Genomic DNA, 14,739 nt, shown 5'->3' with positions numbered 1-14,739 from the left:
CAGACATGTATTTTCCAGTATCACTTTATGAAACAGAGAGATCAACTTTATATATTCTTGCAGTTTTAGTTATATAATTTATAACAGATGAGACTGAAGGAACAAAGTACTTGAAATTACTTGAAATTACTTGCATTTGCACTTGAATACACAGTTCACATACTCGGTAGTAAATGGATAGTTGCATACTCTTATCAGACCAAGTGAGATCTATCTCTGAATGGAAGAATGAGAAATGGGAAATCTGGAAAGTGTAAATCAAAGTTAAAGTAGGTATCACAGGCACTGGTGCTTAGTGTAAATCAAAGTTAAAGTAGGTATTACAGGCATTTATGCTTTCCTTTTCCCACCTGGAAAAGTTCATAATAATTTAGAAAGAGCCAGGCGCAATTACTGTAACAATAACTACATGTCCCTCATGTGTCTGATAAATGAAGGAAAATACTGGAGAGAAAGAATTAATCTTTCAAATGATTAAACATATGTTAGAACTCCAACACTGTAATCACCTGGTTTAGCAGCAGCCCCTGAATGGAACTGCTAAAAAGCACATGACAATTCTAGATGTTAAAAATAAAGATATGATAAAGAGTTTGCAATTCATTTGGAATAAAAGCATTTATACATAAAAAAGAGCATTTCAAGAGCTCACATCATTAGTACAGAGAAGATCTTTACCAGCTTAAAAAGATTCCCATATATTTAACAGTCATGTTCTTTATGTACTCCATTATGGTAGGTAGTAAATGAACATTCTTTTTTAAATTCAGCCTTACCTCCAAAGACAATTACCATTGATTTGTTTCAATAAGTTATCTATAGTCTATCTATATATATATATATCTATCGCTCTTGTACCAAATGAGTAAAATACAGAAAAATACCTAAACTTCCCCAAATTACTTACTGACCACACACTATTTTATCTACATAACTGCTTATTCTGTATGTTTTATTTTTTTTTGTAACATAGACATTGTCTATTTTTGTCCTTTAGAACTGCAGATTTTTCCATTGACGTAAAAAATGAACACAGCAACAGGGATATCAAAAAGAGAACCGTAAGATACTTTGCAAGGTCTGACAGAGAAAACTGCTGTAGTGAACATAAATAAGATCTAGATTTTAGGCATGTGCAAAAGAGAGCTCTTCAGTTTGGAAATATTTGAGAACATGACTTTGAGTGAGGATTTACACATAGTCTAATGCACAAGGTAAGGAACCAGTAATAAGCAAAGCTGATTCACTTTCAGTGAAACTTAGAGACAGGAGAGAATGTACTTCGTCAAGTACTATAGAGATCAGATTTGAAAGGGAGACTCATATGAGTTCTCACCTGGGAATGATATTGTCATCTCTTCAGCCTTCATTTTCAGCTTTTAGTAGTTAAAACAGTGGAGGGTATGTTGTATCTTGGCCAGATTTCTCAGTTACAGCAGTATTATTAGATTGGTCTAAGAATCAGAAGTCATATTATTAGTACCCAGGCAGATGTCATTGAGAAATTCTGTGTGTTTTTATCTCCTCACACTCTTCTCCTGGCATGAGCTCTTTGTTCCCTGGGATTGTGTGGTTTACTTTATTTCTTATGTGACCTAATCTTCTTCATCCAAATTGAAATTTTCAGTATCCTTAGTTCATGACCATTAACTCATTTTACAAAGCCAAGTTGGAGGCAAAAAGCCCAGAGATGTGTTTTACTGATGTCCAGTTTAAAGTAAGATACTAATGAATAGAAATAGAAGAGGGATCTATGGAGGCCATTCAGAAGTGATCAGTCATGTAAAGCATGACTTAAGCAGAGAAGCTGAAAAAAAACCCCTACAAAAACAACAGATGAAAATTCTTAAAACAAAAATTTGAAGAGGTTGATTAGAATAAATTCTGTTTCTCTCATGAGGAGAAGATGTAGAGAATCAAAGGCAGTAAGCAACTTGCTAAGAGGAATATTTAAAAAAAAATCTAGGTATGAAGAACTGTAAGAAGAAAACAGGAAGATTTACATTGTCCAGCAGATCAATACAACCAAATGCTCATATCAGATCTTAATGTTTTATTAATGACCAAAATGTTATCCTAAAAATACCCCTTAAATATAAAACAACCTTGAAATACACTTCAACTGTGTATCTGTGGGTCTATCTACTTGTACACTTATTGGAACAAGACCAAGATCATATATTTTTAAAACTGTAAATATTTTCCGTATTTCACCATAGTAAGTGCAGTTTTTAAGACTACTAAAAAAAAAAGTTTTAGTAAATCATTTATTGGATTATGCTCAGATCATTCATTCCAACACAAAAAGAACTGAAAAATAAACATCACATACTGTTAGATAATGTAGAAATAGTAGAGTCTGCAAATAAATGCATTATTGAGTCAGTTTTACTCAAGATGAAACTTAAGCTTAGAAATCAACTTTCAAGTGTAATTTTGATTACAAAAGACGATGAATAGTGATTTAATTTAGCTGATTCAGCAAAACACTTACTGTATGTGCATCCATACACTTCGATGCGCATTCCAATTCTGCCATTCGGATTCCAGTCCAAAGGCACAAAACGGAGAAATCTTGCTTTAATGGAATGCTGAAGCTTATAGTATACAACACTGTCTGCATTCATGTTTCCAGAAAAGGCCTAGAAGAAAATGAAAGAGAGATCAGCCACATCCGTATTGAGCATAGAAATATATGGAAGTATTGCTGATCTTTATACCCTCGTCTGTCAAGCAGTCAAGCACAGGAATAAAATGTAATTGTCAGTGAATTCCACAGGAGCAACAGCTCACTATTCTTGTGGATCAATTGTTAAGTCATCTCTACATTTAGCACTGACACTATAGCAACTGAAAAATCTCACAACTTCTAAAATTTAAGTTAATGAAACTCTTCAAAAGCAAACATTCCTTTTGCAAAGTGTGTAGAAAATCTTTGTATTTCAGTGTATTATACCAGCTAATATTTTTTCCTAAGACAAGAGAGTGGGGACTGTGATTTCCTCTTACCAAAAGGTTAGATAAATATCATTGCAAACCTGTATTTTAGCTGCATAGTTTGCTGAATCAAAAAAGTTCTTAGACTGACAGAACATGGTGCTGAAAGACTGGTTTCCAACTAAAGAATCCAGAGTATAATAAAAGGATTTAAATTCAGTGTTCTTTTTTTTTAAAAAAAAAAAGTAAATTTCCAATTTTATACCCAAGTGAGATATAAAAGGATAAACTATTATCATAGAAACTGTTTGAGGGGCAGTGTTTAGCTTATGAGACTACTTTCCCTTTTTGCCACAAAAAGAATATTTATAGAAACATAAATTTAAAGAATAGAGCTGTCATCATGGACTTTAGCATCCTAAAGACAGAAGGATATAGTCTGATTTTGTTGGTTAGATGTTTAGACGTTATGGGTTTTTTTTCTCATTGCCTGTTTGTGGTATGTGAAGCAGAAAAAAAAATTTCAAACATTTTGGATTTAAATACCTGATAAGTTAGACAGAAATAATAGTACATTCAGAATAATAAATTAGATTGAAATACTTTCATGGGCAGAATATAAAAGATTATACTTTTCTGGATACATGGGCAGTGCTGTTGCTATAAGTCACAGATGTTACAACTAGAGAAGCATATAAAAAACAACATTTTTTGGTTATGCAGCTTCTCTTTGCATAAGTTTTTGTAGCAGAGGTGAGCTTCATTGTATTAATTATTTATCCTGCTATAAATAAACCTTTGCATCTTCCCTCCCCTCTACTAAGTAAAATTTTAATAAATTCTAACCTCTGAACATTCAATTAAAAAAAAAAAAAGCAGCTAGTGAATGATGAATGAGCTTATTACAGCTAACCTATTCAGCTAGTTATAAGCAACGAAAGTTAGTGACCCTAAATATTCACACCAGCTTCATGCTTTATAATTTCACTATCATAGTTGGTGAAGGTGGAAACATGCTAAAACAAACACTGGTGAGGAGACACTATTTGGAGGGTATGACCAGACCTCTTGTCCCTTCAAATCCTTATTTGCAGTCTGTAACAAATTTAGCTTTCAATAAAACTGCCGATTAGTTTGTTGACTGAACCATAACCCAGTCTCCAGAAGTTAAAGTACTGTGAGCAAATGAAGTGTTTGATTAAGATTTAAATTTCTTCCAAAATTGTTTTCAGAAGGCAGCCACCTCATAAAAATTAGATGTTAAGTTTTGAGTACAGAATGTATGCTGCTTGTTGTGGTTTTATGGTTTGTTGTTTTTTTTTTTTTACTTCAGGGTATACTTAAACCATGTGTTTTAGTTTAAAATTAGGTGTTTTACTTCAGTAACAGCCTAAAAGTAATTCAAACTACTCTTTAAGGTATTCAGAATGGTCAGTTTAAACATCAATATTTTTAGCTGTCATTTTACAAAGCCTTTATCTGGGAAGAACACATTTGAAAGTATATCAATTGAGTTGACTCTTAAATAGGTCTTTAATGCTTGTTTTTAAGTACTGTGAAGGTTAAAACATGCAGTTTGGAGCTTTTTTTCAGTTTTAATCCTTTTCACAAGAAAAAGAAGGCAGTCAGACAGCTCTTCTCATAGACTACATATACTAAAGGTGTACCTGAAGCCAATGAAAGTAGTTTGTAGGCTTTTTAGAGGAGAAACAAATTCAATGTGACAGATAAGCTCCTGTCTTTACAGTAGAACACAATCCAACAATCATTTAAACATGCAGTTATAACCATTTAATGAGCTTCCTTCCTCTCACCCCTGCCTTCCTCAGGCTGTTCAGATCACTTCATTCTTGTGCCAAATCACTTGAAGGGAAAATGCCATTATTCTAGATTATTCAGACTCCTCACAGCCTATACAAGCATCTGATGGCTAAAAGACTCAATGTGACCCTGTTAATATGAATGTTACACATAATAAGCATAGTCTGCATAAATATTCATAGGATTGTAAAGCTAACCCCTCTAATGCACCTGCCTACTGATTCTTAGTTGATGCTCTTACAGATGCTACATTATACTGCTTTTTAATGGCATGAAGAAATAACACCTTTCTCAAATAATGCAGTTTTTGAAACATGGAAACACTGTATTGCAGTTTCGCCTTAAGCAGTAAAAGAGGCACTGAGCAGCACAGAAGTCTAATAGCTCTTCAGGGCCTATTTTATTCCACAGGGGAGAAATATCCTGGGCTGTATTGAAGCCTGAAATGAGAGCCTACTCTCAAACACACTCCTACTCAGTTTGTAACTCTGTAGTTTCTTTACCTCAACCTACTTTAACCCTGCTTTGAAGACACAATTAGTGTTCACTATGGCATCAGAAAGCACAAATGTACTCCACACTGTATTAATAAAGTTAAATCCTGTGTGTGGAAGGACATTATCAAGCTCAAAATTACTGTAAAAGTAAGATTACATCAAGATAAATTAAAAGGGAAGATACTGTTTCCCTCTATGTAGTAAGAAAATGAATTTTTAGAGCAGATTCATGTCCAAAACTTCCTCAGCCAGTCAGAGTCCCCTTAGGTAAAATTGTGTATGAGACATGCACTGAATGTACTGAGACATACTTTAGATCACCTAGAAAATTTTACACTTACTTACAAATGTGACTTCTACTATAAAGTATCTATACACTGTAAAACATAAAATAGGACTAAATAATGTTCAGTGTTTTTACATATATTACGTACCCATTGTGCGAAATACTACCATATTTATTACAAATACTACTTCATATAAAATACAAATATTACTATGTTAAGTATACTCAGATGCAAATTCTCATTTCATGTTTAATGACAAAAAAGTAGAAGAGGACTGAAACCTGGATAACTTTGTCAGAAGAGAAAGTTTGGGAAATTCAGTGAAGTACTAGTTTACCTCAAAAACAGTCTGAGCTTTGCTACGTGTTTCATGAATTCTACTACCAAACCCAGCAAAACCAGTTGGCAAAATCAGTTTGAAGTAACTAAGAGCTATTCATATTAAATGCTTGCTATTTGTGCATGCTCATAGAATCACAGAATGGTTATGGTTGGAAAGGACCTTAAGATCATCTAGCTCCAACCCCTCTGCCATGGCCAGGGACACCTCACACTAAACCATGTTGCCCAAGGCTCTGTCCAGCCTGGCCTTGAATGCTGCCAAGGACAGAGCATTATATGATTCACCACTCCTTTGGGCAACCAGTTCCAGTGTCTCACCACCCTAACAAGAAATAACTTCTTCCTTGTATCAAGCCTGAACTTCCCGTTTTAGTTTAAACTCATTACCCCTTGTCCTGTTGCTACAGTCCCTAATGAAGAGTCCCTCCCCAGCATCCCTATAGGCCCCCTTCAGATACTGGAAGGCTGCTATGAGGTCTCCATGCAGCCTTCTCTTCCAAAAGCTCCATGCCCTTCTTATGCTGAGGACACCAGAACTGCATGCAGTACTCCAAGTGAGGTCTCAAGAGAGCTGAGCAGAGAGGTAGGATCACCTCCTCTGACCTGCTGGTCATGCTCTTTTTGGTGCAGTCCAGGATACGGTCAAAAGAAAAATATCTGGACAGCTATAGCAATAACATCATTTCCAGGTAAAAATTTGGAGGGGTGTTAAAATCATTGCCATGCTGCAATCATGACCAACTGGTGTCAGATATATTGCACAAGTATTATGGTGTCCCTTTCATTCAGTTGTTCCCTCAATCTATCATCCTTGCTAGCGATAATGCAGTTTGGGCTTGTTTGTGTTTCTGGTTGCTTCTTTTGTTGGGTTTGTTTTGTTTTGTTTTTATTACATAGATATTTTTAATGGGCTTATTTAAAAGATTTTAAATATTTGTGGCATACTTATCATTCAGTATTATAAACTTGACTATCGCAATCCAAAGTAAAAGTCCATTTGAGCGTTATGTTATTTGACAAATAAAAATTAACAAAAAATAAAAAAAATTAAAAATCCTCTGAAGCAAGAGATTTCAAAGACTACTTCATCTATAATTACATTTTTCAGTTAGTGTTTTTGCAGTTCATTAAGAATACTTTAAGGAACACCATTCAACATTATATTTAAAAAAATCTCTCAATTCATTCTGCTGTAGAATTTGCCATTAAAATATAATTCATTATACTTTTAGATCAAGAGTACAGATTTGGAATCTTACAGCTTTTAGCACTGAAAGTACTACTGATTGGGATTTTTTTAATGCAAAATTATTTCACTTAGCAGGAATAATACACATCTCTTATTTAATTACAAACCATCTCTGAGTGCTATTCAAATTACTGGTGGCAAAACCAGACTACTGAGTGCTCCTCAGAATATTTCAAAACACTATTTATTTTGCAACTGCATTACTAACAGTTTTATACACGATGAGGTAGAAACATATAAAGCGAATTTATTTAACTCAAGATTACATTGTACATAGTTATTTTATATAGCTTTCCTTCATAAGAACTTACTAAACTATGTATCTGCTCATTATAGAACACCTCAAGGTGAATTATTCTCATGTATTATGATGAAAAACAAGAGGACAGTGGATTTCTTTTGAAAACAAAAAAAAGCCCACCAAAATACCTCTAGGCATTATATATAGCTAGTTATGTCAAATTATTCAGAATCCGAAAGAATTCTCTTAAACACTCCAGAACAAGATATGAATTCCCACCTGTTTTATCTTTTACTCTTTATGGCAGCACATTAGGGGAAATGCTTTACTGCAATAAAGTGGTTGGTTGACCAGTACGACCATTGTTTAATGCTCTTTGCTGCCTAGTGATATTTATTCTTAGCTTTAAAACTCAAGCTCCATATATTCATGTTATAATACTTGGCTCATAGCTATGAGCTTTTACATAGTCCTGTCCTGTCATTTGCCTAGTCATGTTTCTTAAATTCTTTACACAAATTTTTTGTTTGTTTGTTGTTTTTTATTTTGTTTTGTTTTGATTTTGTTTTGTTTTGGTTTTGGTTTAGCACTGTGGAAGTCCTATGGATGTTTTCAAGTTTTTAAACAACAACAAAAAAATCCTAAAATTCACAGCATAGAAGACAACAGGCAGTGAAGGATGAAAGAAATACATCATACAATTCCAAACGTCAGCAGGAAGTTCTGTATGTCTAGTGGAATTTCTCTATAATATACATCAGCTGCACCCAATTTTACTACTAACTTGTAAAGATAAACTGTTCTTTTTGCAGTTCCTTGTTTTGAGCGTTGTTTAAAATTAACTTCTTCCCAAAGACTTGAAAACTAGATCTATCTTCCACCCAAAAATGGTAAAGGACAGATAAACATCAAAACCGATCTAGGCCAAATTATTTAAACTTCATATTATTATGAAATAATGTAATTAACAAGCCATGACATACTTCCAACCAATAACTGGATTATATTTTATGCTATGTTCTTTTTCATTCTAATTTTGCACATTATTTGCTGGCAAAACCATCCATAAAAGCTCACTTATGTACTTAGATTTATGTAAGCAGTGAATCTATGTTTCACTTATAATATTAACTATTAAAAATATACACAATCCTGAAACAGCCTGAACTAAAAACATTTGCAAACACATAGAGCAGAAAGGAGCAGGAAAACAAGTACTTCTAAAATAAATGAGACCTCTATAAATATCAAAATACTGAAAAAAAGTTGGCATTATCACCAATTCTCAAATAGGAACATTCTGAAAAGGAGTTAAATCATAGAATCATAGAATAGTTAGAGTTGGAAAGGACCTTAAGATCATCTAGTTCCAAACCCCTGCCATGGGCAGGGACACCTCACACTAAAGAATGTTCAGAATGCTGCAAAACAGATGGTCAAACACCTATATAAAATATTTCCCACATCCTAGACTTAAATTACTGCAATTTCTCTTTGGCAGTGGTAATGTGGAAGCAGAATGATTGTTGTCCTTTTTATTCTAAGGTGACTATCACAAGCTTCCATATAAGTAAAAGATGAAATTCCAAAACTACTTCTTCTTCATTGAAAACATCTCTGTAGATTCTTCATGCTAGACCTCCCATCAACAATTCCATTTCTGTAACCAAGTCTAACAATGCTAATGTTAAGAAACATTAGTATTGAGATAATACTATCCAAATAATTTTTAACGTGAATCCAATGCAAAAAATGACCAAGCAATCAAATGGGCAAGCTGCGTACCACTTTTAGTGCCACCCTTCTTATACAGTTTCTCATCTGTAACTTTTTTACAGACTTTTTTTTACATCCTGACAGTGATGCAAACCCAGAACTGAATACCTAAATATAATTTATGAAAGAAGAACTATGGGGTTATCAGACAGAGTTTTTTATCCTTGTAGCTATAAAAGTTATTTGTTACTCTGACCAGATGCAAAAGAAACACTTTGCTATTGTACACACTGTCGTGGTTTAAACACAGCCACGCAGCTCATTCACTCATTCCCCCAATTCCTCCCCCAGTTCCCAGAGGGACAGAGAGGAGAACCAAAAAGAATGCAACTCCCAGGGGTTGAGATAAGAGCAGTCCAGTAACTAAGGTATAACACAAATCACTACTGCTACCACCAATGATAATAAAGGAAATAACAAGGGAGAGAATACAAGACCTCACCACCCTCTGACCAATACTCGCCCCACCCTGCCCCACCAAGCACCAACCGATATCTCCTCCAATCCCACAGTCCCCTAGACCTTCCGGGTAACTCTGAGTTACACCCTGGGCATGAGTGCTGTGGTATGGAATCCTTTGGTCAGGTTTGGTCAGGTATCCTGTCTCTGCTTCCTCCTGGCTTCCCCTCCTCCCTGCCAGAGCAAGAGACTCACAAAGTCCTTGGTCAGACTAAAACATTTGAGGGGCAACTAAAAACATCAGTGTTATCAGCTCTGGTCCCAGGCCAAAAGTCAAAACACAGCGCTGCACCAGCTACAAAGGAGAAAAATGACTGCTACTGCTGAACTCAGGACAACACATGTATAGTAGAAACGTAGATTCCATTTGTGATTTTAATTCAGCCATACTTAGAAACTGGCTTGAGCCCAGAGGGTGGTGATCAGTAGCACAAAATCTAGGCAGAGCCCATTAATGAGCAGTGTACATCAGGGCTCAATACTGGATCCAATCCTATTTAATTTTTTGGTGAATGATCTAGATGGTGGGACAGAACACACCCTTTAAAAGTTTCCTGGTGACATCAGAACCTGGAGGAATGCTTGATACACCAGTGTTGCACTGCTTTCCTCAACAAGCTGGAAAAATGGACCAACAGGAAACTCATGGCATTCCACATAGGGAAAAGTGAAGTTTCCAAATTAAACTTGAGTCAGCAGTGTGCCATAAGGGTCAATGTGACAAAGATAAGAAGAACTTTTATAGGTATGTTTGGGATAAAAGGAAGACAAGAAAAAATGCGGGCTCCTGCAGAAGGAAAACAGGAGACCTGGTCATCCAGAAGATGAGGAAGGCTGAGGTACTCAACCAGTTTTTTGCCTTAGTCTTTGCCAGCATTGCTCCAGTCACACATCCCAGGTTACATAAGGCAAAGGCAGGTATTGGGAGAATGAAGAACCACCTGCTGTAGAAGAAGATCAGGCTTGAGGTTATCTAAGGAACCTGAAAAAGCACCAGGTCCACGGGACCCAACAAGAAGAGAAGGCTCAGGGGAAATATTATCAATGTGTGTAAATACTTACAAGAAGGACTTTCAGAAGATGGATCCAGGCCCAACCATTTTATGATTCTGTGATATTTGGTTTCACATCATAAAATGGAAGGCTTACGTAGACTTTTTCTGAGGTGGTGGGAGTCAAAAAAACAGAATTCATAATATGACATCAGACTGAAATCCCAGTAGAATCGTCCATGAGGCTCAAACCTCCAGGTCCACCTCCTTGATACTGTGTAAACTGTTAACATCTCCAATGCAATGCATGACAGTGTACCAAGAACCTTATACACAAACCACCCCTAGATATATACTCTCTGAATATTAAATTGATGTTTCATCATACGAAATATTCCGGGGGCAGTTCTTTCTCTTTCCTTTGCTTAAAATTTTGGGGGTTTTGTCTGTAAAAATTCTGTGTCCATCTTTTCTCTTCAGACTTTTTATTTCAATCCTGATCTTAAAACTAAATTATTTGGATTTTCTGGTGTGTCTTACTGATGATGGTGGTATAGTTTTGTATGACATCTGCCAACTTTACCTATTTCTCTTCCTGCAAAGTAGTAAGCCATGAATCACATCTGGCTTGGAGACCACACCTGGTGAGTATTCAGCAAATCCTCATGCTGTTCTTACAGCTTTCCAGCACTATCCGTCAGAAACAGGATACTGTGGGAAATTACCAATATTCCTTCAGTTTATCTACGGTATTTTTTCATATTAAGCATTTTTTTTTTATTCACTGAGTTGTTGTGTCATGTTTCATTCTCTTTTTTATTTACATTTCACTGTGAGAGTTGAATATCAGAATATCTTTACATAAAGGAACAGCTCTAGAAGTATGAGAGGGTAGAATGAGATGGCACTTTTGTTGCTTGGTTGCTCTGTTTTGCTTGTTAGCTTGCTTTTTGAGAAATAAAATTTGAAAGTTCACTTTCATATTAATACAGAAAAGGAAGAATTTAATATCTAAAAAATAAAAAGAAATCTTACAACAAATGTTTGTGATTTTCGTCTTCTTTTTTTTTCAGCAGTAGCATTTGGATACCCCATTTACTCCACAGCATTGCAGAGGCACGTGCATAGGGTATGAATCTAGGGCCCTTGAATGGCTATCGATAGCCATGCTTATCTGGAAGTGTGGTTAATAAAAACAGTGTCTTCTTTTTCTTTTTTTTTTTTTCTTTTTTTTTTAGGTTCAGAAGATCTAAAATGAAAAGGTACTTCATTATCTAGCTATGTAGATGCCATGGTGTAGGGACCAATGTATGCATTAAAAATGTCTTAAAGTAAACCACCAGAGACAACTACTTTTTGAACTCTTCCATTTACCTTATTTCCTGTTTCATTCATTCATATGTGGCTATAAACCGTATGTGAAGTAAGTTGCTGCCATTGGAGGGAGCTCTTGTATTAACAGAATTGGGCACTACGCTGAGATCTGTTAATCCTCCGTTAAAAATTGTCATAACAATTCTTCTTTATTAATTCCCAATATGTAATTATGCAGCTATTATGCTTTATTTATTAATAAATACCTAAGTGCACGTACTTCAAGATATTCCCTGGAAACTGAAAATGTGAATGTTTCATAACAATATTACTGTGATTTTAAACAATATCTTCAATGACTTGCAAATATCAGGTAATTGTTTATCTGAAATTAATATACATATATTTGTATAAAATATGGAACTGTAGTCCATAAATTTGGATTCTGGTATCGTAAAGATAACTATGGTGATCTTTTCAGATAATAACCAAAGTAGTTTTTAACGAAATGCCAATTTATTTTCATGTTTTTCCTTTTGTTTTTCTTTCTTACTTTTTTTTTTTTTAATAAACCCATTTGAAATAATCTTTAAAATATTAAACCACAGAATTTTGAATCCAGGCAACAATGTAGCTTGTGTTTTACTTTCAAATAAGTCTGAAGTTCAACCACTACTGTACATTACTCTTCTGGGTAAAAAAAAAAAAAAAAAAAAAGAAGTTTTTAATAAAGTTATTTAATGCTGAGTGTCAAAACAAATAAGCTTACACACTTAGAAATAATAAGCTTCATAATGTTATAAAATGTTTAAAAAAAGCAATAGATAATTTAACCTGTTTTTTGCACATATTTACTTGTTAAAAGTTGAAAGCTTTGGGGTATTGGTGTATTTCTCATTGTATGAAATTTAAGTAGGAATGAAGATTCCTTATTATGCTTCCACTGGCCATAGCATAGCACAGACACTACCAAAAAGAAATAACATAAAAAGATATTTCAGGTAATTTATAACTAAAGTAGCTATGATGCAAGAGCAGTATGTCTATTGAAATGTCAAAACAGCATGTGGGAATCCTGTTTGCTCAAAGCAATATAAAAGAACTGTCTTAATATTAACAGTATAACATTCCTTTGCATACAATTTGCCACTTTGCTTTGAAAATAACTTAACTGACCAGAAAAAAAAAAAAAAAAAGAAGGAAACCTCATTAGCTATGCAACATAGAAATGGCAGAGCAAATGCTCTCTAGATTTTATGTCCTAATGGTCATAAACAGGAAAAGAGTTCAAGGTCTCCTAATGAATTTATTTCTGTGTTTTTTCACATATGAATTCTCAACATTTCTGACTTTAGAGAAATGCCTATATACAAATTCTTCTGTAACTCATCATCACTCATCAGTGTATAAGACACCAAATTAACATAATGATAATCAGTTTCTCATGTTGTTACAATTTTCAAATTACTCAAATAATATCACCCAGCTCACCAAAAACTTAGGTGACAAATTATAATGTTACTTTTTATACAGTGCTTGCCATTCTGGTTCTAAAAAAAAAAATTCAAAAGCCATCAGTCTCTATGACATTTCTTTTTTTCTGTTGAAAGATATTATAAAATTAAACCCCAGAGAAACTCACTGAAGGGATTAAGCTTTTCAGCCAAATAGTAAACAATATCTCAAAGACCTTTCTGTATACTAATTCTGTATACTTATGCTAATTTTGTATTACATTTCGTCAGAAATGTTCATCAAATGTATATTAAGGCTTCATTCAGAATTCGTTATCAGGAACTAGAAAAAATTATAACCTATATGTAAAATACTTCCTACTAAGAACATTTGGAGAACAGAAGCAGAAGTTTGGTTCAGACACACTGAAAATAAATGGGACAACAGGATAACCACCCAAATTCATGTCTTCTGATGACATTCTCTATTTTTCATCAAGTTAATCAAACTTCTATTTGATGACTCTTGTTCTGTGGTTATAAACCTGTATTGAAATAGACTAAGACTACTTAATAGACCTTTTTTGCCTCTATACAAACACCTGTAGCATGGGGAACAAATAAGAGGAACTAGAGATGTGTGCACATCTACGGGGGTATGCTGTAATAGGCATCACAGAAACATGGTGGGATGGCTCCTATGACTGGAGTGTTGGAATGGAAGGTTACAGGCTCTTTAGTAAAGACAGGCCCGGCAGACAGAGAGGGAGACTTGCTATTTATGTTAGGGATAGGGTGGAGAGTATGGAACTCTCTCTGGGGGCAGGGGTGAGGGGTCAGCAGAGAGTCTGTGGGTCGGGGATAAAGGGAGAACAGCGATGGGAGACATTACTGTGGGGATCTGCTACAGACCACCTGATCAAGAGGAATCTGTGGATGAAGCACTCGACAGACAGATTGAAACAGCCTCACGCTCACAGGCCCCTGTTCTCATGGGCAACTTCAACCACCCTGACATGTGTTGGACCCACAGTACCGCCTGGCACAAGCAATCCAGGAGGTTCCTCAATTGTGTGGACGACAACTTCCTTCTGCAAGAAACAGAGGAACCGACAAGGAGAGGTGCCATGCTTGACCTTGTGCTCACCAACAGGGAAGGGCTCATTGGAAATGTGACGCTCCAAGGCAGTCTTGGATGCAGCGATCACGAGATGGTCGAGTTCGAGATCCTCAGGACAGTGAGAAGAGCGTGAAGCAAGCTCACTGCCCTGTACTTCAAGAGAGCAGACTTTGGCCTCTTCAGAAACATGCTTAGTAAGGTTCCATGGTATATAGGCCTAGAGGGCAGGGGGGCCCAAAACAATTGGTTG

At 35.3% G+C, this 14,739-nt stretch overlaps 1 protein-coding gene across 2 annotated transcripts in view; it reads right to left on the bottom strand.

The window, feature by feature from the left end:
* Positions 1-14,739, bottom strand: part of CNTNAP4 (contactin associated protein family member 4) — a 240,696-nt gene that overhangs the window by 86,580 nt on the left and 139,377 nt on the right. For both annotated transcript variants that reach the window (XM_061368831.1, XM_061368830.1), the window contains exon 4: positions 2,495-2,642. In XM_061368831.1, coding sequence (XP_061224815.1) covers positions 2,495-2,642 — 148 coding nt within the window. The remainder of the gene's footprint in view (positions 1-2,494; positions 2,643-14,739) is intronic.

The sequence above is a fragment of the Neopsephotus bourkii genome, unplaced genomic scaffold, assembly GCF_033783945.1.
Source record: "Neopsephotus bourkii isolate Nb327-2 ecotype Australia unplaced genomic scaffold, CSIRO-AGI_Nbou_v1 NB_1451, whole genome shotgun sequence".
NCBI lineage: Eukaryota > Metazoa > Chordata > Aves > Psittaciformes > Psittacidae > Neopsephotus > Neopsephotus bourkii.
The sequence above is the reverse complement of the archived record's forward strand: the minus strand, read 5'-3'. Positions and strand labels throughout refer to the sequence as shown.